The following is a 22,454-nucleotide window of genomic DNA, read 5'->3' as shown; positions in this document are numbered from 1 at the left end:
GTAAAGATGAAAAGACACGTGTCCTAGTATGTCTACTAAAGGATATAGAAGAATTAAAATTCTCCCGAAATTGAGTTAAAAAGCTCAAAACTTTTAATAACTCTCTAAACAAAGGTATAGGTCGTTGAGAGGAAATCTGTGACTGTTTGGACAATTGCTTATGAGGATACAACTTAAAACAATTAGGACGAGTATCTCCAAAAACACCACAATGGTGACAAACGTGAGATCTAACAAATGATTTAGAATTAGCCAAAACAGTTTTGGATTTCATACCTTTATCACCTTTCTTAGATTGGGGCACAAAGACAGACCTTGATCCAGAAGCCGTGGAAGAGGGGCTGGAGGAAACAGCATATCCTAAGCCAGTTTTATCAAAACTAGGCTTTTGAGCACTTAATACCTCATTAAGCTTTGCACTAGACATCCTTTCTATTTGAGTTCTAGCTTGGCTAAGCTCAACCTTGAGATTCTTGATCTTTTCTTCTAGTAAGGTGTTCTCCACAACAAGAGTCTCAACTAACCTTGTAGTCTTATTTAGTTTGACTAACAGATCAGATTTTTCAGTTTTTACCTCATTAAGCTCTTTCCTACAAAGATGAGAAATCTTTTCAGATTTTATAAATTTAGTACATAGCTTATCATAGGCTTCCTGAAGGGTCATCTTCTTAGTACTTCATCATCAGAAGAATCTGCACTGTCACTAGCACTCTCCACAACCACCTTATCGGTTGAAGCAATAAAGACCATAACGTCATGGCTTTCAGACCTGGACCATTCATTGAACCGTAAAAGGGAGAGGTTCAAGGTTTTTAAGGTCGAACCAAGGTCGAACCGTGATAACGTCATAATTAATTTAATAATTATTTTAAATATATATAAAAACGTTAAATTAATAAAAAATAGAAAAATTAACTAAAATAGTCTAATTTACTTTCAAGACAGCCAACACACATACACAAATGCATTCACAAGCTAAGAAAAAGGTAAGGCTTAGTAAATTACTAGTTGCCCCAAAGATCTTTTGAATTTCATGGCATGTTACTACAGTGAAGATAAAACTATGTATATATATGTGTATAAAAAATATACATTGAAAGGAAGTAGTATTAATAAAGATACATTATTCATCATCATTATAGGAAGTTTAGAACTTCCAAAATATTTGCAAACTCATCAAAACTAAAATGAGTTCTCTGAAGAAAAAGGCAAGCTGCTTAACACAGAATATAACCATTTAAAGAACACTACATTATATAGGCAGCTGCTGATGTTCTGAGGCATTGTTTTATAGCCCTAGCTAGTTTGAAGTATCTATTACTGCTTCTATTACAAAAGCACAAGAAGACCTTACTCTTACTAATTAACTATACTAACACAAAGGTAAAACATGCATAACTAATAATTAATTAACCAACCGTACTGTACTGGTACTAGTATTGCTTCTATTACCAAAATTCACACCCCAATGTAGTCCAAACTAGCCAATGTAATCCATAAAACTTAAAAGTACAAAATAAAAATACATAAATAAGCCTCCAAGTTACAGTACACAACTACACATTGTTTCTTACAAAAATACATAAAACTTATTTCTAAAAAACAACAATAAAACTTCAAACTCCAAGTTACACACTGCATCTTACAAAAAAACATAGAAATTATCTCTAAAATACAAAATAGAACTTCAAAGTTCAAACAGAATTATTATGAACATAAATCATCAATGTCATGAAGGTTAGCATTCTCATCATCATTCTCTGAAAATCCAGTAGGAAGGCCAATAGGTTGTCCAAATGTTCCCAACTCAATTCCTTTAACCTCACTGCTGTCATCTACAGATTCTACACACAAGTTTGAACAAAATAAAAAGAAAAATGATTATAATGTTTACACAAGTTTTAAAAAAATAAAAGAAAAATCACTATAGGTTATCAAATTGTTTACATATAAACTAACCTTCAATATTAGAAGAAGGCTCTACACTTGCTGGATATGCACCCTCTTCATAAATTGCATTCTCCAACTCTTCAAATTAAGATATGGGTCTTCCTCTTCCATATATACCCAAAAATTAGTTTGTCGATACTTGCATAATCAATGGGGTCAAAATTAAACTTTTTGTTGTAAAGCCTGCATCATAAAATGTCATGCTCATTATTGGAATTTGAACATAATTAGTAACTAATAATTATATTATATAAATGACTTCTTAAAAATTAATATAATGACAAGATATAACATTTAGTTACCTATGTTTCAATCGCAAGTTATGATGAACAAACACAAGATCATTGAGCCTTTGATGCTCCAACCTATTTCTCCTCTTAGAATGTATTTTGTCAAATAAACTCCAAAAATGCTCACATCCAGAAGATGCAAAAGTTTGGCTAAGGATTCTAATTGCCAATGTTTGCAAGTTTGGAGTGTCAGCACCCCACAACTTCCACCATTCATCTGATTTTCATAACACAATGTAATCTAATATTAATTAACATAAACAAACAAACTTTCAATTGAATAATCACTTCAGTTATTCTAACTATAGTGACAAAACTAACTTTCAACATGAACAAAAAAACTAAGATTTGTTTATAGTATTAAAGTAAACTAATTACTTCTCACCTAGATGAGTGGTCATGCTTGTTGACAATGCGTGATCTCTATCAAAGCTCCCAATACGGTCTCTAAAATATTGAGTTTGCGTAATTACCTTTTCTTTGTCACCATCATATTTTGTCCTAATGTATTCCAAAACAGCCATATTTACTGCTGGTTTCTGACAAAAATTCTCCTCATCATATTGAAAAGCGGGATTTAACCAATATGCAGCAACATGAAGATCTTTACGCAAATGTTTGTCCCAACGGTTTTTTATAATTGAGGAGTATGGCTTGTACAAGTACTTCTTCATTCGGAAGATCTTCTTGATTCCCAACCGTGCTCTATGCTTGCCCTCATACACATATCCTATTGCAGGCCTTTGATCAGAATCAACAATCCGTAACAAACGAATAAGTGGCGATGAAATCTTAACAGGAACATTAATATCATCCCAAAAAGAATTATCCAAAATGATAGAAACTACTTCTTTTGCCTTTGACTCTCTTGCCAATCTATTGGTCACAAAGAACTTGCTAGTCACTAAGGCTTGCAAGTCATGCTTATGCACATGAAGGCTTCCAAATGAAAGGAAAGTAGTAGCAAATCTTGTTGCTCCCATGCGTACAATATCTATCCAACCAAGTCTCTTCCTCAACCAAGCAATCAAAGCCACATGATTATAAATAAAAACTGTAACTTTGGTTGTACGGCTTTTGAGTCTCTCCACATGAGGCATGTCTCCCATATCCTATAGTACAAGATTCAGGCAATATGCTGCACAAGGAGACCAACTAATAGTTTTATACTTTTCACACAACAATTTACCAGCAGATACATAATTGGAAGCATTACTAGTAACCATGTGAACTATGTTTTTTGGACCAACCCATGTAACTACTTCATTAAACAATTTAAACAAGTTTTTGGTACTCTTCACAATATTTGAGGCATCAACTGATTTTACAAATACCATTCCCCTAGGATAATAAACAATGAAATTAATCAATCACCTATGTCTAGTATCTGTCCAACCATTAGCCATAAGTGTACATCCAACTTCTGCCCAATGCTTACGTTGTGACTCAACCAACAACTGAACCTCTTTCTTTTGATCCCTCAACAAAGGGACCCGTACAGTATGAAAAGATGGACCTTTGTAACCAGGACCAGCAGTAGCTATGGCATCAATCATCCTTTGGTAGTACACTGAATTCACTACATTAAAAGGAATGCAATTGTCATATAGAAACCTTGCAATAGCCATATCAGCTTGCCTCACCATTTCTTTGCTTTGGAACATACTTTTAAGACCAGGTTGAGCTCCTGGAGTAGTTCTTGGAGCAAAGTAATTATCCACTGGGTTTGTACCCTTTCTTTTACCTAAAACAGGTTTTTTAGGCAACCCACTACTAAATATTTCTTGAACATCTTCATTTTCTTGTATATCACTATTTGTGGAAGGCACACTAAATATTTCTTCTTGACGTTGTTTCTTAGCATTTTTGTTCAACTCAAACTACTTCAAATATTCCAACATTTGGTATCTCACATCATGAGAAACCTTTTTACACGATCCAATATCACCTTTTATCCTCGCAAGGTGTCGTTTCATCCTATTAATACCCTCCCACCTTTATATGTTTGCCTACAATACACACATGTAAAAGTATTCCGTCCCTTCTCATCCTTACCAAGGCTAAAATGTTCCCAAGCCGGATCAACCTTTTCCCTTACTCTTGAGCTAGACTCCACTACATTGGAATCAACTTCATGTGATGGAGTAGACCTAGTCTCTGTTTCCATTTTAATCTAAAAGACTAAACAACCAATCAAACACACATAAACCCATCAATTTTTGAAATACAGATAGTCAAAGAATCACAACTTCATACACAGTCAAATTAACAAACTAATATACACAAAGTCATAGAGTCAAAGAATTACAAGGGAACTCAGCATTAAAAAGAAACAATTACAATGTACAATGTAGCCACAATCAATAATATAGCATACAAGGGAACTCAGCATTAAACCCAAATTCATCAACAAACACCTAAATCGAGCTAAGAATATAATCAAATAAACGAGTACACTTAAAGAATATAATCAAATCCACAGATAAATCTTAGTAAGCTTAAATACATATCCCTATAATTCCCTCTCTATAGTTGATCAAGCTGAATTCACACTAAAGTTCTCATAATTTCCTATAATTTCCTTTTCCTTTCTTTTTTTGCTCTAACCATAAATTCTTAAATCCAATCACATTAAAAAACCAAGCACAATTTAAAGTAACAAAATTGAGTGTACAAAAAACAACCTTAAAAAACAATCAAAGTACACACACAATCCAATCAAAATCTATAGCTTGTACCTCCAGAACACAACATAAAACAAAATATAGGAAATTTCATTACCTAAATCCAAAGCTCTCTATAAGTTCTAAAACATTTTGCATACAAATACATAAAAAATTAACATCTTTTTCCTGAAAAATATAGATCCAGTAATATCAACCTAAGAGGAATATCCAACACATAATTCAAAAAAGAAAGCTAAAAAAACAAAAAAAAAAAAAAAATTGTACCAAACGATGGCGATAAGGGAGAGCTGCGACAGCTGAACGATGAGCGTGACCTATGATGGCTGAGCTGCGATGAGCGTGAGAGAAATGAGGAAGCTACGACGACTGAGTTATGATGCATGAGCTGCGATCTGGGCTAAGCTGCAATGGCGACGAGGGAGAGGCAGAGACGAGAGAGTGATTGAGAGAGTGAGGAAGAGGCAGAGAGTGATTGAGATTTGAGAGATATTAGGTTTTGTTTCAGCCTTCAGGGTCATTCAATCAGAATGCCCAAAACGACGCTGTATTAGGGAAAAGAAAAAAAAATAGAGACTGAATGATGCCGTTTTAGGCTAAAACAGGGCTCCCATTTGAATCATGAGAACCGGTCATGGTTCACAGAACCAGCTGGTCAGACTGCGGTCTGGACGGTTCCATGCTTTTTTCGCATGGAACAGTTCGTAACCTTAAATGGACCGTGAATGTGAACAGTTCACAGGTTTCCCAGTCAGACCGTATGGTCCGTTTCGAGTTTAAAAACCATGCATAACGTGACTACATTCATCCACATACTCATCAGAAGAGTCATTCTTAGCATCACTCCACGTAGCAACTAACCCTTTATCTTTTGACTCTTTGGTCTTTTCCTTCATAAGGTAGTTTGGGTACTCTATCCTCATATGACCAAAACCTTTGCACTCATGGTATTGGATGAAGGGTTTCTTATTCTTGCCCTCCCTTGAGGATTTAGGTTTCCTAGGAGGTTTGCCCTTATCCTTTTTTCTAAACTGAAGAAGTTTGATAATCTCATCAGTTATGAAGGTTAGATCCTTATCCTCATCTTCACTTTCATCTTCATCTTCAGAGTCCTCAATCTCTTCCTCTATACCCTTAAGAGCCAATTTTTTACTCTTTCCACCTTTTCCCATTGAGCCTAATCCCATCTCATAAGTTTGAAAGTTCTCTACAAGATCAATCAAAGAAATTTGATCAATGTCCTTGACTTCTTCAATAACAGTGATATTGTCATGGAGTCTTTCAGGTAAGGACCTAAGAATTTTCCTAACAATTTTGGATTCCGCAATAGATTCTCCAAGATTGAAAGTGTTAGAAATTTAGACCCCTTAAAACACAATTAGATTAACCTAGTTAATTAGTCAAGTGATTACTTAGTCAAAATTAAACAAATCTAGGTTAACACAAATATATCATATCATGCAAAGCAGCGGAAATATAAAGAACACAATAATATGATGACCTAGGAAACCACACGGTAAAAACCTGGGGAGGATTTGACCTAGCTATCCTTAAGGTAAACCTGAATCCACTATCTTGAAAGAATTAAAGTTCATACAAAAGGACTTACAAGCTCCCCGCTTAACTTCCTAATGCTACCCACTAGTAGAACTTACTGACACGACCCCATGCAAGCTCCGAATCTATGGACTCCTTCTTTCTTGGATTCATCAATCAAGATACAAGCACCCCCACTTGTTTTTCTTTAACCTCCAATAGCAGCAACCTTGTAGATCATCAAGATGTAGATAATATCTCTACCTTGAAAATCCTAAGTTTATGTGAAGGAAAGTTCCTCTAGATCTCACAAGAGATTCACATAAACCGCAAATATGAGCAACAAAGGCTTAGAGAGGTTTGGGTACAAAACCCTAGATACAAAAGGGGCACTCTCTTCTCTCTCTCTAAAAAGCTCTAAAAACGTGGTTTAGGGTTTCCTTTATATAGTGGGAGAAGTAGATCTGAAACCCGAATCCTTAATGGGCTTGGGCTGAGTTGGAAATTCTGCAGAAAAAACATTTTGCTCGAGATTCGATTGATCGAGTCTAATTTTCGATCGATCGAGACAGGCCGAAAGTCATTAATACTTCTACAGCCACTCGATTCTAACTTTACATAAAACGCCCATACTTTGAGCAAGTTTAAACAAGACTAATAACCTATTTTGATCATGGTTTGCCAATAATACACATTAGAGTTCTAAATACATAAATTTTTAAATCTTCAGAACCTAACAAACTCCCCCTTTGGCAATCCGTGACAAAACACAAATTAAAAGCTCAAAGTCTACAAGTAAAAGCCCTTTACAAAAATACTGCTCATAACACAAATTCAATCCTAACTACTATCCATCAGTGACAAGTGAAGACAGCAGCTCAATTGAATCAACCTGTATATTTCCTGAAACACTAAACAAAACGCATAAACGCATGTGTGACAGAAAAATAGTAAATCAACAGATATGTAAACTAACTCTCCCCCTAAGTTAGATACATCAAAAACAATGTTAACTCCCCCTAAACAGAACATTCTTGTATTTTCCACACATATTCCTATCATTTTATCTAAATCTCCCCCTTTTTGTCACGAATTGACAAATATAACTCAAACAAAGAGTAACAAAGGTCAAGAGAAAATAGACAATCAAGGGAAGGAAACACAAAACAAGTCAACTCTATAGAAAATAGAGACACCTCCCCCTATGAACAACAAAGGTTAAAAATAAGCTTCTCCCCTTATAAAAATAGGAAAAACAAAACAAGTTTTGGGAAAAACAGTATGGGGAAAAATAAAGGAGGGGGGGGGGGGGGGAAGACACACAAACCAAAGTTAAAACCTAAGGTAAGGATACATATGAAGAAAAAATATTCTCTCTTTCAATAAAATGCAAACATGACACTATGTGACCTATAAACAGTTGCATGAGCAGAGAAAATATTTGCATATTGATTATCCATCATATCTTTTAAGAAAAAAATTTCTGCAGTTCACACATAAGAAATAGCATATACTAGAATGTACAAAACCCAAAAATTAATCGATCAATTTTTAAATCAAGTTGAGTACCCAATTTAGCAAAGTGTATGCATGCTATGTGTGAAAACAATGAGAGATATGACTGTAAAATTGCAAGATGGATACAAAAACAATGCAATGCATGTGAACCCTAAACATAAATGAAGCATGAAAAAATTTTGGTCAAAAACATAGAAACTGAAAATTTTTCAGTTTCGATCAATTGAGAATCAATCGAACATCAATCGAGTCAGGTAGACTTAAACTAAAAATTTTAATCACAATTTTGATTGATCGAAAGATAGGTTCGATCGATCGAAAGTCTGGAAAAATTAGATTTTTGAAAACAGAGCATTTCAATACAGAAACTCCTCAAGCACATTGTTTTATAAAAAAATGCATGAGTATAAGACGAAAAGTTTCTCAAAAATACTTGAATTCAACCCAGATCTTCCAAAATCAAGATTTTCAATCAATTTATCCTCAAAGCACAAACATTTAAACACATTTGCATTAAAATCAAGGAACTTTTAATCTTCGATGGCCATAACAAAATCACACACAATATAATGTACCAAGTTTAGCAAAGAGTAACTTGTGTAGTATGTGCAACTAGCAAAAGTTTGAGATACATGTGAGGGGATATGTGAATAGCAATTAATTACAAAGTCTACAAAATTCATTACATAGAATTTAAAAGAGACTATCACCTAAAGAGTTACATCATATAACTCCCACATCTCCTATAACATAAGCTTGCAATCATGTAAGTTTCTTGAATTGCCTCATATTATACACACCAATTTTAATTATGTGATTTGGCATCAAGCCTAATAGTACACATTAATTTTAAGAATTAAGCAATTAAATCGAGGCTACACCTTATGTTTTTTTTGTGCATGTGCTACACTTTTTCGAGCACAAAATCTTATAATATGCATTAAGGTGTTCATGATTGGCTAGTAAACAGTGGTAAGATGGTTATTTATGCATTTCTCAAAAGGATTAAGTCCGACAGTCAAAGACATGTGACTTCAAGATCAAGATCATGTGATCAAAAACTATAAACATCTTCCCACACAACATGTACTACAAAACTCAACTAGTAAAGTGCAATAAATAAGCTCATCAAAACTAAACAAGGTACATAAACTTGTTATGTAAATATAAGGTGGCCAACCTTGATTTCAAATCCATGATATGTAATACAAAACACAAAAACCTTTTTGGTTTAATGCAAATGCAATGCATGACAATGCTTAATTAAGCTATAGAGGGTACACAAACAAGAAATATCAATTTCTTAATTAACTTATGAGTACATGTACAACTTAGTACATACTCACATAAAATCAGAAATAGCTTAGCATAAACTATTCAAGTATCTCTACAATGTCAAGCATGTTCTAAATCAAGAGAGATATTAAAACTCATGTAATCCTCAAGAAAAAAAAACAAGACACAAAATAAAATATTTTTGTCTTTTTGAAAATTTTCAATGTTTTTGGATTTTTTTTTTAAAATAAAAAAACTAAAAAACAAAACAACCAAAAACAGAAACAAGACATGTCCACAATTAATTGAAAGAATTAAAATAGGGACAAGTCAGCAACACTCACCTTGGAGAATCTTTTCTCACCCATATAGCACGAGTCTTCGGCTTTGTAGGTGAAAATCCATGAGAGGCATAGTGTATTTGAGGGATTACTCCAATCTTCTGAGAAAGACTAAAATCCTGCAAATTCCTTTGACAAGCCAACAAGCTCAAATTTTTCAAAATAATATGAAACAATTTATTTGGACTTATGGCAGGAGAAATATCATCACATATCCTATATTAACATACAAAATGCTTAAATTTCAATTCATGACAATTAGGACAAATGTGACCGTAGACACCACAAAAGTGACAAACAGGAACAAATTTAGGAACATCAGTATTCCTAACAGTAAATCTAGTCTCAGATTTTGGTTTTTGTCTCAACAAAGAACAATTTGGTCTAATGTGACCAACAACACCACAAAGGTGACAGGTAGGCACAAAAACAAATTTATTATGCTTTCTAACAGTAGGTTTAAACATAGGTTTAGAAACTTCAGCGTCTACATCAGAACTTTTACCTTTGTCTAACCTAGCAAAATAAGTCTTTTCTTTATTATTCCTCTTAAAATGAGGGATATAAACTTTCTCAGTTTTAGGATTAAGAGAAACAGAAACACTTCTGTTATCAACAACAGGCTTGGTACTAGTCAAATTTTCAATTTTAGTTTTAGATTCAATTAACTCTTGTTCCAAGCTTTTGATCTTCTCATCTTGAGAGGAGATTTGATTTCACAAAAATTCATTCTTTTTATTAGACTCATCTAATTTCACAATCAAATCATCTTTTTCAAGATTAGCCAATTTTAACTCTTCTTTAAATTTCTTAGAAATTTTCAAAGATTTAGATAATTCCTTACGATGAGTTTCAAAAGCATCAAAAAAATCAACAGAAACAATGGTGTTCTTTTTATTCAAAACATCACAAACATGAGCAGAAAAACACTTCAAATTATTTATGATAACAAGAGTCAAGGATCAGCTCAAAGATCAAAAGATCTACAACAAGAAGAGGTACCCGCTCTAATACCACTTGTTAGAAATTTAGACCTCTTAAAACACAATTAGATTAACCTAGTTAATTAGTCAAGTGATTACTTAGTCAAAATTAAACAAATCTAGGTTAATACAAATATATCATATCATGCAAAGCAGCGGAAATATAAAGAACACAATGATATGATGACTTAAGAAACCACACGGTAAAAACCTGGGGAGGATTTGACTAACTATCCTCAAGGTAAACCTGAATCCACTATCTTGAAAGAATCGAAGTTCATACAAAAGGACTTACAAGCTTCCCGCTTGACTTCTTAATGCTATCTACTAGTAGAACTTACTGACACGACTACGTACAAACTCCGAATCCATGGACTCTTTCTTTCTTAGATTCTCCAATCAAGATACAAGCACCCCCACTTGTATTTTTTTAAGCTCCAATAGCAGCAACCTTGTTGATCATCAAGATGTAGATGATATCTCTACCTTGAAAACCCTAAGTTTATGTGAAGGAAAGTTCCTCTAGATCTCACAAGAGATTCACATAAACCGCAAATATGAGCAACAAAGGCTTAGAGAGGTTTGGGTACAAAACCCCAGATACAAAAGAGGCATTTTCTTCTCTCTCTCTAAAAAGCTCTCAAAAACGTGGTTTAGAGTTTCCTTTATATAGTGGGAGAAGTAGATCTGAAACCCTAATCCTTAATGGGCTTGGGCTGAGTTGGAAATTCTGCAGAGAAAACATTCTGCTCGAGATTCGATTGATCGAGTCTAATTTTCAATCGATCGAGATAGGCCGAAAGTCACTAATACTTCTGTAGCCACTCGATTCCAACTTTACATAAAACGCCCACACTTTGAGCAAGTCTAAACAAGACTAACAACCTATTTTGATTATGGTTTGCCAACAATACACATTAGAGTTTTAAATACATAAATTCCTAAATCTTTAGAACCTAATAGAAAGCAAGATTCATAATTCACAATATCCTTGAGTTTAGCATAGAACTCATCAAAGGGCTCATCCTCCTCCATCCTTATTTCTTCAAAACTACTAGTGAGTTTTTCAAACTTCACATTCTTTACTGCCTTGGTACCTTTATAAGTGGTCTCAAGAATGGTTCATGCTTCCTTGGCAACTTCTGTGGATGATATTTTCTTGAATTCCTCATTGGTCACCCCACAAAACAAAGCATTCACGGCCTTACAGTTGAAATTTTCCGCAAAGATTGTTGCATCATCTTAATCCACTGGCGCTTTCTTTGGCTTAATCCAGCCAACTTCAACAGCTTGCCATACCTGTTCACTTAGAGCCTACAAAAAAAATTTCATACGAACTTTTTAGTATGCATAATTAGTTCCATTAAATAAAGGAGGAATAAAAAAAAGATTGTCCATGATCCATGACAACAGGGGTGAAGGATCACACTTAAGAAATTAATCCAATTAAAGTGTACCTGCTCTAATATCACTTGATGAGAAATTTAGACCCCAGTTGATAGAATTAACAAGTTTTAAATCCAAATTGTTAATTAGATTTATTATCAATAAAACTTATTAAAACAAACAAACATCAATATCATGTCAAAATCATGCAGCGAAAAAGTAAATAAGACAAGATATGATAACCCAGTAAAACCAATGAAACAAACTAGTTTCATAGTAAAAAAAACCTGGGGGGAAACCTTTCCGAAAAGTAATCCGCTATAGTAAAGAGAAGTTTCAGATCTAGTACAAAACCTTTGTCCCTAGACTGTACAATCCTCGTATATGAACTTACAGCAGAAACCTTCTACCTCTTTAGAACCTCTGAATTCTTCAATATATGAACGCCGCCCTTTGATGCACGGATCCCAATATGTAACTAACTCTTTTGTACGAATCCTAGTATGCGACTCACTCACCAACTTGAAGAAGATTATTGGCTGCAAAGTTATTCATTTCATCAACAATGAAAATTAAGAAGCACTTGGTTACAAAACTCTAAAACGCAACAACGTAGTAGCTTCTTTCAGAGAGAATAAAGCATTGGTTACCTTTTGCATATGTTCTCCTTGTAGTCTCTTATGTGACGGCTTCTAAATAAGCCTTATATAGGTCTAGTGTTGTGAGAAAAGAAACCTTACACAAATACAAAAACATGGGCCGAAAATCAGATCTGAAAATCTAAATTCCCGTAACCTCGATCGATCAAGAATCTATTGAGCTTCATTCATTAAATCTCGATAGGTAGCTATTTGTCGAGAAGCTGTAGAGCTATCTAAATGTCAAGCTATCTATCCAGCTTTAATGAATAGTCATTCTTCACTTGTTTCTTGGTTTAATCTTCATGGCTTTAATACTAGACTTGAACAACATGTTTCTTGAAGTATCAAATACATTATAGGTATACCCAATTACAAGTAAAGTGCGTTTTGTCAAAGTATTAGCCAACTACATAAATATTGACATATGTTCTTAACATGAATCACATATGTCCTGACAATGGTTAAAGATGTCATCTTGTTTGTTAGATGCATGTTAGTGTGTGTGTGTGTGTGTATATGTGTGTGTGTGTGTGAATTTAGAATACAAGTATCTAAATAGTTTTTAATAGGGTTAAGACATAAGACACAATGATGGAAGGCCAACATTAAGGTTAAGCGATCTTGAGTGCCTAACACCTTCCCAAGAGTGTACCTAAACTCTGAACTCATTCTCTGGTAGTAAGATCAAAGGTCCTTCCTTGAGAAGACGCTATATATATGATTCCTAAACCATTACAAAAACTAGGTGGCTGATAGGCCATAAACTGAATGACCCATTGTAATTTAAACCAATTAATTAATTAGCCAAGTTGTTAATTAATCAATTAATCATGTAAATGCGTGGAAGCACAAACAAATCACCAATAAACTAAATAAGTAGCGGAAAATAAATAACACGGTGATTTGTTTACAAATGAGAAAAACCTTTGCGGCAAAAACCCCACCGACTGATTTTCAGGTCACCACTCCCGAAACTTTACTATTATCAAATCAAGCGGTTACAAGTAAAGGAATCCTAAGTACTTTACCAACCTACAGTTGAACCCTTACCCCAATACCCAATTGGATTTGATCTGTAGTGACAGTTCCCACCTTTAATGCACGGCTCCCAAGTACGTGACTAACCAATGCGCGGATCCTAGTACGCGACTTCAAACACCAACTTAGAAGAAGAGGTTGGTTGTAAAGTTCTTCAGTTCATCCTACACGATGAAGATTAGGAAGATACTTGGTCACAAACCCTTTGGTGCAAAATATACAGCAACTTCTTCAGAGAAGATGAAATAGGTCAAGAACTTCGTCTTTGATCACAATTTGCTTGAACAAAGATTGCTCAATGCTTTTGCAACTTGTGTACAATTTGACTTCTCTTAAAACAATCATTTTATATGTTTAGGGTTAGAAGAAAAGAGTGCCCAAAAGCATATTCACGGATCCCAAGAAAATCAGATCAGAGAATCTGATTTTGTAATTTTCGACAGATAGCAGGTGTCGAGGAACTATCGAGCAGGTGTCGAGTTTTAATGAAATTGCACTTCAGCTTGTTTTTCTTTGACAGACTTGATGACTTCAACACTTGATCTTGAAACCTTGTTTCTTGAAGTATTAAAACCACCTAGAACTATCCAATTACAAGTAGAGTGCATTTTGTCAAAGGATTAGCCAATTTACATAAATAAGTGACATATGTTCTTAACAAGTGAACACACATATGTCCTAACAATCTCCCCCTTTGGCAATTCGTAACAAAACCGCAACAAACAAATGAGCATATGAGAGAAGTCATAATCACTCAACTCATATTCACTTGTTGAATACAATAAAATCTATCATAACACAAACTCTTGAAAAACTTTGCAAGAAGAAAGTTTATGGCAAATAGACTTAGACAACTTGTATTTCTGAAACACTTTAAACAAACCTCATCAAGGCATCTTTGTGTAAAACAGAAATAATAGATTGCATACAAGTATAACGAACATGTGTATAAAGATAGAGAAGAAACAACACATGAAGAGAGAGGTGAAAGAAACATACATCCACATATAGAGAAAATAAGTACAATGTATGTAAAACTGGTCACAAGACCTCATATACAAGATCAATGTATCTATAAAGGATAAAAAAGAAAAAGATACATCAAAACCTCACTACATCCCTCAAAATATCAACACTCCCCCTATAAAAAATGTCCTATACTAACTCTCCCCCTAAGATGACTACTTTCATAACCCAAAACTACTCCCCCTTTTTGTCACGAGTGATAAAGGGTAGAGTGTCATGTAGACATCTCATCAGTAAAGCTAGCATCTCCATTATCATCATCCGAAGCGTCATCATCATCACCATCATCATCATCATCCTCAGAGTCTGAAGCCGCTAGAGAAGGTGGTAAAGAAGTAGCCTCAAAAGCAAAACCACCCATGGCCACCTGTCGTCGTGCAATACAACCAACACGAACATTCACCTGATACAACTCAGAGGAGAGTGTATCGAGGCGAGCATCCATGCGCTGCAGCTGCGCCATGATGTTTCCAAGAGATACATTGCTCATAGAGGAAGAAGGAGTAGATGTAGATGGAGCTGATCTGGATGGAGCTGAACGGGAAGGAGGAGTGGAATCCATCTGTTGCGACCTAAACTAAGCCTTACTATGTTTTACGGTAGTGGCATTTATAGCACAGATATGTGTAAAGTAGTTGGACACAGGAAAAGGGATAGAAAAATGGCGTAAGATCCTTGTGATAGCGGAAGGAAAGATGAGCTTATCACGGGACGCCGAAGGAAAATCTATGATAGAAAGGATAAAATGAGAAGGAAAATCTATAGTAAAATGTTCAAGAAGAGATAACAAAAATCGAGCACGAGGCTCTGTGATGGAGTTGTAGTGAGAGAGTGGATGGAGTACAAAAGTCATCACCATGTTTAGGAATCTAGAACCTTTAATAAAAGGTCTACATGATGTGTACTGATGCTCACCCCAATTAGCTGGGCGCTGACAAAAAGCATAAATGAGCTCATCTTTGGACACAGTCCTTAGACGCTCATAGGAAAGATAATTAGGAAACTCTATCCTAGGAACCCTAAGCACATCTGCAACTAGCTGCGGTGTGACAGGAATGCACGTACCTCGAACACGAGTAAAAAATAGAGGTACTGAACGATCAATCCCGTGCATGTTGGAGTAAAACTCTTGAATAAGCACGAGAGGACAAGTGACCAGGATGACACACAGTGACTCTTATCTCCTATTGTGAATGACAGAGGGAAGGTCAGGGTCGGAGAAGTCTGCTAAAATGACTTGGCATTCCAAATGAACACCTCGTCTAGAAAAGTTCTTCAAAAATGCCTTGTGGGCATCTCTATCATGGAACCGAAGATTTAGAGGAGCAAAATTAAAAGATGAAGAAGCTCCAAAACGCAGAGGGTTCCGAGCCAGAGTGGATTTACGTTTGGGTGTCATAGACACTACTAACGTAAACAGAATGAGAAAGAGATAGAGAATGAGACAATCAGAAAAGTCCCAAAACAGTTCACATATATCAAATATATTGAACAAAAAGTTCGTATGCATGGGGAATGCATGGACATGTGACATGCAAATTAAAAAGTATCATGGGCTCAGCCCAATCCAATCCTACCAGCACAAAAACATAGAACACACATCTAAATGCATGTAAGTATCATTCTAGTGCACATGAAATGCAATGTATGATATTTTGAACATATTCAAGTGAAAACCCAACCCAAAATTTCAAGAAAAACTCATTAATTTTGAAAAACCCCAAAAATTTTCAAAAACCCTAAAACCTAAGCTTTAAAACATGAAATGCATGAAAAAGGAAGGAAAATGAGATCTTACCAAGTGATTAGAAGCAAGAAAGGGCCGAAAATCAAGTGGGTTGAAGATTTTGAGTGAGAAAATCAAGTTTGGGAAAGGAACAGTCGCAGACAGATAGAGAGAGATCGAGAGAAGTGAGATCAGAATCGTGACAGAGCTTTAAATAGGAACCTCAGTAATTCTCGACAGCTAAGATGTCGAGAGGTATCGAGAAAGGTGTCGAGGTAGGTATCGAGAAAAAGCATGACGACAGCTGAAGGTGTCGAGGAATAAACACCAGAACCAGGAACAAAAGCTCGATCGATCGACAAGGTATTGAGAAGGTATCGAGGAGGCAGGAGATTACTTGATCGATCCACCAAGTGTCGAAGAGGTGTCAAGATTGCTATAAAAAAAAAGGCTTGAGAAGCTTGACAGATAACAAGGTATCGAGGAGGTGTCGAGGAGGTGTCGAGACAGCTTTAAAAAGTAGTTTTTCGAAAAGTGAAAAACACAGACATGAATGCAATCCAACATGCACCTCAACCATTGATCCAATCAACATATAAATCTCTTAAAATCATCTCTCAACAAAGAATTAAGCATATGAATCCTCAAAAACACACACACACACTAAACAAGTCTAACCAATTTTATTTTTCAAAAACAAGTCAAGACAGTTTAGTGAGCATACATTAGCACATGTAAACACTTGTGATGGCTAAATCACATTGTACCTGCACATGTATCAAAAGTAGCAAAGAATATTGCATGTTGTGTGTGAAAAACATCACAAGATTGCATATGTGTATATATGTTATGACGATCTGAGATATGAGAAATAACTTTAACTCACACACAATCATAACTGTTTGACGGAGACTATCATCTTCGAGGTACATCCTATAACTCCCACATCTCCTAGAATACACGCTTGCAACTATATTTAAAGCATTTTTAATCTTTTTACTTTTTATTTTCTTTGCATATTTTCTTTTAAGCATATCATGCATGGGCATAAAAAAAGAGAAAAGAAATAACCAAGATGTTAAGCAATTGACATCGCACTTTTACTATGCCGAAGTATACGAATGTCTTTGACATTGCACTTTTGTTATACCGAAGCATACAGGTGTCTTATTATAATTGGTGGGCAATAGTGGTGAGATGGTTATTTATGTCTTTCTCTTAGGATTTTCTAGTCTTACCCGTCAAAAAGAGTGATATGAGTGTTAAGTTCAAGAGATAACTTAATCTTACTCATCATAAACAAGAGCCACAAAGCTCGCTTGCTTAGTTGTGCATAGAGATGCTCATCTAAGCTACAAAAGATACAAAGTTTAGAAAACTCTGTTTCATTGGCTATCCAAGGTACACAAGTACCAAAGTACACAAATCACAAACTATTTTTGTATTTTTTTTATTTTTCAATTTTTTTTTTATTTTAAAAACAAAATAAACAGAACTGAAAGTAAAAACACAAAAACATGTTAGACAAAGCAAAGCATAAAACTAGACTGACTCAACAAAAATGCAAAACACACAAGCAATGCAACAAACAAAAACAAGAAGACAGAAGAAAGTGATAAAATCACTTAGAGTCCTTTTTCTTCCACACGTTGGAAGAACCTTTCCTTTGATTGAACCTTTGAACCGGTTGTGAGGGGGACAAATTGAAACCGTTCAAGTTTGAAAGGAACATGAGGGCTTTCAAAAGATCTCCAAGAAGAGCAAGAGATGATTGAAGCTGATTTTGGCTTCCAGATGCTATCATATTGTTGCTCTGTTGAGTGGCTAGCCACTTGTAGCAATTTGGTCAAGTATGACTAGCAGCTCCACAATGATGACAGAGATGCTGCTTCTTTTGTTTAAGGTTTTGAGAGTTAGCCTTCTTAGCCCTAGGGTTTTTAGCATCTTTCTTATCTTGCTTAGGGGGTGCTCTTAAGATAGATTTACCCTTGTCTAAGTTCTCACTAGCTAATTCAGTTTTAACATTAGTGTTCTCAATTTTACTATTATTAGCAGGAGAAACAAAAACAGTAGCACTAGCAGAAGCAATATGAGAGGAAGAAAGATCATACCCTAAACCTATTCGATCTAAAGCAGATTTTTGAATGTTGAGCATCTCATCAAGTTTTGCACTTGAAGTCCTCTCCAATTGAGCTCTGACTTGAAACAGCTTCGCTTCAAACTTCTTGGTCTTCTCAACCAAGAAATTATTCTCAAACCTCAGTGCACCAAAAGTTTGATTCGCCTCATCAAACTTTGTGGACAACTCTTCACGATCAAGTTCTACATTATTGAGCTTCTTGGTGGCCAGCCTATACAATTTCTTATGCTTCTCAGAAAGCTTGCAAAGCTTCTCATAGGCTGAATGGATATCATCTTGATCATCTATCTTCTCGAATTTTGACTCTACTAGTTCTTCTTCTTCATCCACATCTTTAACAATCCCTTCAGTAGGATTGACTGTGGCAGTGAAGGCATTCAAAATTCCGTCATCCTCATTGTCGAAATCACCTTCGAGCTCAGTGTCACTCAAGATTGCAGCAAGTGCCTTACTCTTCCCAATACTCTTGAGATATGTAGGGCATTCATGCTTCATGTGACCAAAACCATGACATCCAAAACATTTTGGTCCTGCCGGAACAGTGTACTGACCACCATCCTTAGTATCCTTCTTTCCTTTGTCTTGGCTCTTAAACTGAGAAAAACTGGATTATCTATGGTCCTTATCAAAGTTCCTCCCATTGGCGTTCTTCATAAACTTCTTGAACTGCCTTGTAATGTAGGACTTCATCTTGGAATCTTCATCATCGGAAGACTCAACTGTATCACTACTCTTTGCCTTTAAGGTCATGCTCTTGCCTTTACCCGACTTGCCAATCCTAGATAATCCTATCTTGTAGGTCTACAAGTTTCCACCTAGCTCAGTTAAAGGAATCTTGTCAATGTCCTTTGATTCCTCTACAGCAGTAATCTTCGCATGGAATCTCTCGGGTAGAGATCTGAGCACCTTCCTTACAATCTTGGGTTCAGGGATGGTTTCCCCAAGATTGAAGGCTGAGTTTACTATGTCCTTGAACTTGGCATAGAACTCATCAAATGACTCATCCTCCTCCGTCTTAATCTCTTCAAAGCTTATAGTAAGCATTTGAAACTTTAAATCTTTAACAGCCTTTGTTCCTTCATAGGTTTTCTAGAGGATGGTCCATGCCTCCTTAGTAGTTTCAGTTGAGGATATCTTCTTGAATTCTTCATTGGTGACTGCACTGAACAACGCATTCAATGCCTTGCTATTGAAGTTTGCCGCCTTGATCTTGGCGTTATCCCAATCAGTCGGTTCTTCTTTTGGCTTGGTCCAGCCAATCTCTATAGCTTGCCACACCTTCTCATCTAAAGATTGCAAGAAAGCTCTCATGCGTACTTTCCAGTATGCATAGTTAGTGCCATCAAATAAAAGAGGTATGATTAATGACTATCCTCTATCCATGACAAATAGGGGTTAATCGATCAAACATAGCAAAGATTAAACCTAATTAGAGTGTGCTTGCTTTAATATCACTTGATAGGCCATAAACTGAATGGCCCCTTGTGATTTAAACCAATTAATTAATTAGCCAAGTTGTTAATTAATCAATTAATCATGCAAACGCGTGGAAGCACAAACAAATCACCAATAAACTAAATAAGCAACGGAAAATAAATAACATGGTGATTTGTTTACGAATAGGGAAAACCCTTGCGACAAAAACCCCACTGGGTGATTTTTAGGTCATCACTCCCGAAACTCCACTATTATCAAATCAAGCAGTTACAAGTAAAGGAATCCCAAGTACCTTACCAACCTATTGTTGAACCTTTACCCCAATACCCAATTGGACTTGATTTGTAGTGACAGTTCCTACCTTTGATGCACGGCTCCTAAGTACGTGACTAACCAATGCGTGAATCCCAGTACGCGACTTCAAACACCAACTTAGAAGAAGAGGTTGGCTGCAAATTTCTTCAGTTCATCCTACACGATGAAGATTAGGAAGATGCTTGGTCACAAAACCCTTTGGTGCAAAATATACAGCAACTTCTTCAGAGAAGATGAACTAGGTCAAAAACTTCGTCTTTGATCACAATTTGCTTGAACAAAGATTGCTCAATACTTTGCAACTTGTGTACAATTTGACGGCTCTTAAAACAATCCTTTTATATGTTTAGGGTTAGAAGAAAAGAAGACCCAAAAACATATTCACGGATCCCAAGCAAATCAGATCAGAAAATCTAATTTTGTAATTCTCAATAGATAGCAGGTGTCAAGGAGCTATCGAGCAGGTGTCAAGCTTTAATGAAATTGCACTTCAACTTGTTTTTCTTGGACAGATTTGATGATTTCAACACTTGATCTTGAAACCTTGTTTCTTGAAGTATTAAAACCACCTAGAACTACCCAATTACAAGTAGAGTGCGTTTTGTTAAAGGATTAGCCAATTTACATAAATATGTGACATATGTTCTTAACAAGTGAACACACATATGTCCTAACAGTGGCGACTCCCCCTTTGTGTCCATAGATACCCATGAAGAAAAATATTTTATTTTTCAATATATGCAAACTTGACACTATGTGACCCATAAATAGATGGATGCAAACATTCTAAGTACAATCAGTTAAGACTATACAATATAGATCTCAATGATATAAAAATTCAGCATGTAATGTTTTCATGTGTCAAGGCATTTTGAACTCAAATCAACCTCAAGAGTAGAGCAAATATCTGCACATTTATTATCTACCATATCTCTTTAAAAAAAAATATTTTTTTCAATTCACACATAAAAAATAACATATACTAAAATGTATAGAACTCAAAAATTTAATCAATCAATTTTTAAATCAAGTTGAGTACCCAATTTAGCAAAATATATGCCTGTTATATGTGAAAACAATGAGAGATATGACTGCAAAAGTGCAAGATGGATAAAGAAAACAATGGAATGCATGTCAATCCTATCACAAAATGATGCAAGAAAAGATAGATTGATCAAGAATCTAAAAACTGAAAATTTTTCAATTTCGATCTATCAAAAGGAATCGAGCATCAATCAAATAAATTTTCTGGAAATTTTAGATTAGTCGAACTTCAATCGGACATCAATCAAATTGAGCAAAGAGTTTTTGCTTTAAAACCTAAACATTTTCAATTAGTCAAGGGAGATCTTCGATCAGTCGAAACAATGAAATTTTTTAAAACTTAAAAATCTATAAATTTTATATAGAAAAACAACTTGAAAGCAGTTTTTATGACTCAATACAGATGAACGTGATCCAAATAAGTTTTAAAAACATGATGCCTCTTAAATGCAGGTATCAAAACCAATCAAGAAGTTAAAATCACATAATTTTAACTTTAAAACATGAAAATCTAATTTCAAATTCTCAACCAAAACAGAACAAAAAATTTTCATTTACATATCAGATCATATGCAATTAAAAATGGCCAGATTAGTCAACACACAATTATATGTACAGAGTTTAGCAAAGATTTGTGTTCAGTGTTTGTAACTAGTAAGTGTACAAAATACAGAAAATGTGATATGTAGATAGTAGTTAAACAAATTTTCTACATCATCAATCACATTAGTTTGAAAGTGACTATCATCTAAAGAGTTACATCATATAACTCCCACATTTCCTAGAAAAACACGCTTATAACCATGCATTTTTTTCTCTTGCCTTTTCGTTTTCTTTTGAAGCATATATATATATATATATTTTCTCTTTGCTTCTTTTTTTTTTTTTTTTGAAAGCAACACCTTACTAAGCACGGCTTTTATGATTTGCACACAAGTATTCATGATTGGTGAGTGACAGTGGTGAAATTGTTATGTATGCCTTTCTCCTAGGTTTTTTTAGTCCTTACAATCAAAAGAATGTGACTTCAAAATCAAGAGCATTTGTTTAAAAACCATAAACAACTCACACAATTTAAGCATTACATAGCACAAACTAACAAAGTGCAGAAAAATAGCTCATCA

General features: G+C 35.0%; 1 protein-coding gene across 1 annotated transcript; it reads right to left on the bottom strand.

Annotated features, from left to right (window-relative positions):
- Positions 1 to 1,707: 1,707 nt before the first annotated feature.
- LOC112005498 (uncharacterized) lies at positions 1,708 to 3,349 on the bottom strand. The gene is made up of 5 exons (XM_024037750.1): positions 2,626 to 3,349; positions 2,253 to 2,457; positions 2,090 to 2,133; positions 1,960 to 2,028; positions 1,708 to 1,844 (listed from the first exon to the last, which is right to left on the bottom strand). The coding sequence occupies exons 1-5, from the start codon at positions 3,347 to 3,349 to the stop codon at positions 1,708 to 1,710; spliced, it is 1,179 nt and encodes a 392-aa protein (XP_023893518.1).
- Positions 3,350 to 22,454: the final 19,105 nt, after the last annotated feature.

Source organism: Quercus suber, unplaced genomic scaffold (assembly GCF_002906115.3).
Source record: "Quercus suber isolate HL8 unplaced genomic scaffold, Cork oak 2.0 scaffold_98, whole genome shotgun sequence".
Taxonomy (NCBI): Eukaryota; Viridiplantae; Streptophyta; class Magnoliopsida; order Fagales; family Fagaceae; genus Quercus; species Quercus suber.
The sequence above is the reverse complement of the archived record's forward strand: the minus strand, read 5'-3'. Positions and strand labels throughout refer to the sequence as shown.

Coding starts and splice junctions, on each gene's coding strand:
- LOC112005498 (XM_024037750.1), bottom strand. CDS start 3,349: ATGGGAGACATGCCTCATGTGGAGAGACTCAAAAGCCGTACAACCAAA. Junction 2,458..2,625: donor AAGCATGACCACTCATCTAG/GTGAGAAGTAAT, acceptor TATGAAAATCAG/ATGAATGGTGGAAGTTGTGG. Junction 2,029..2,089: donor TGACCCCATTGATTATGCAA/GTATCGACAAAC, acceptor CTTAATTTGAAG/AGTTGGAGAATGCAATTTAT.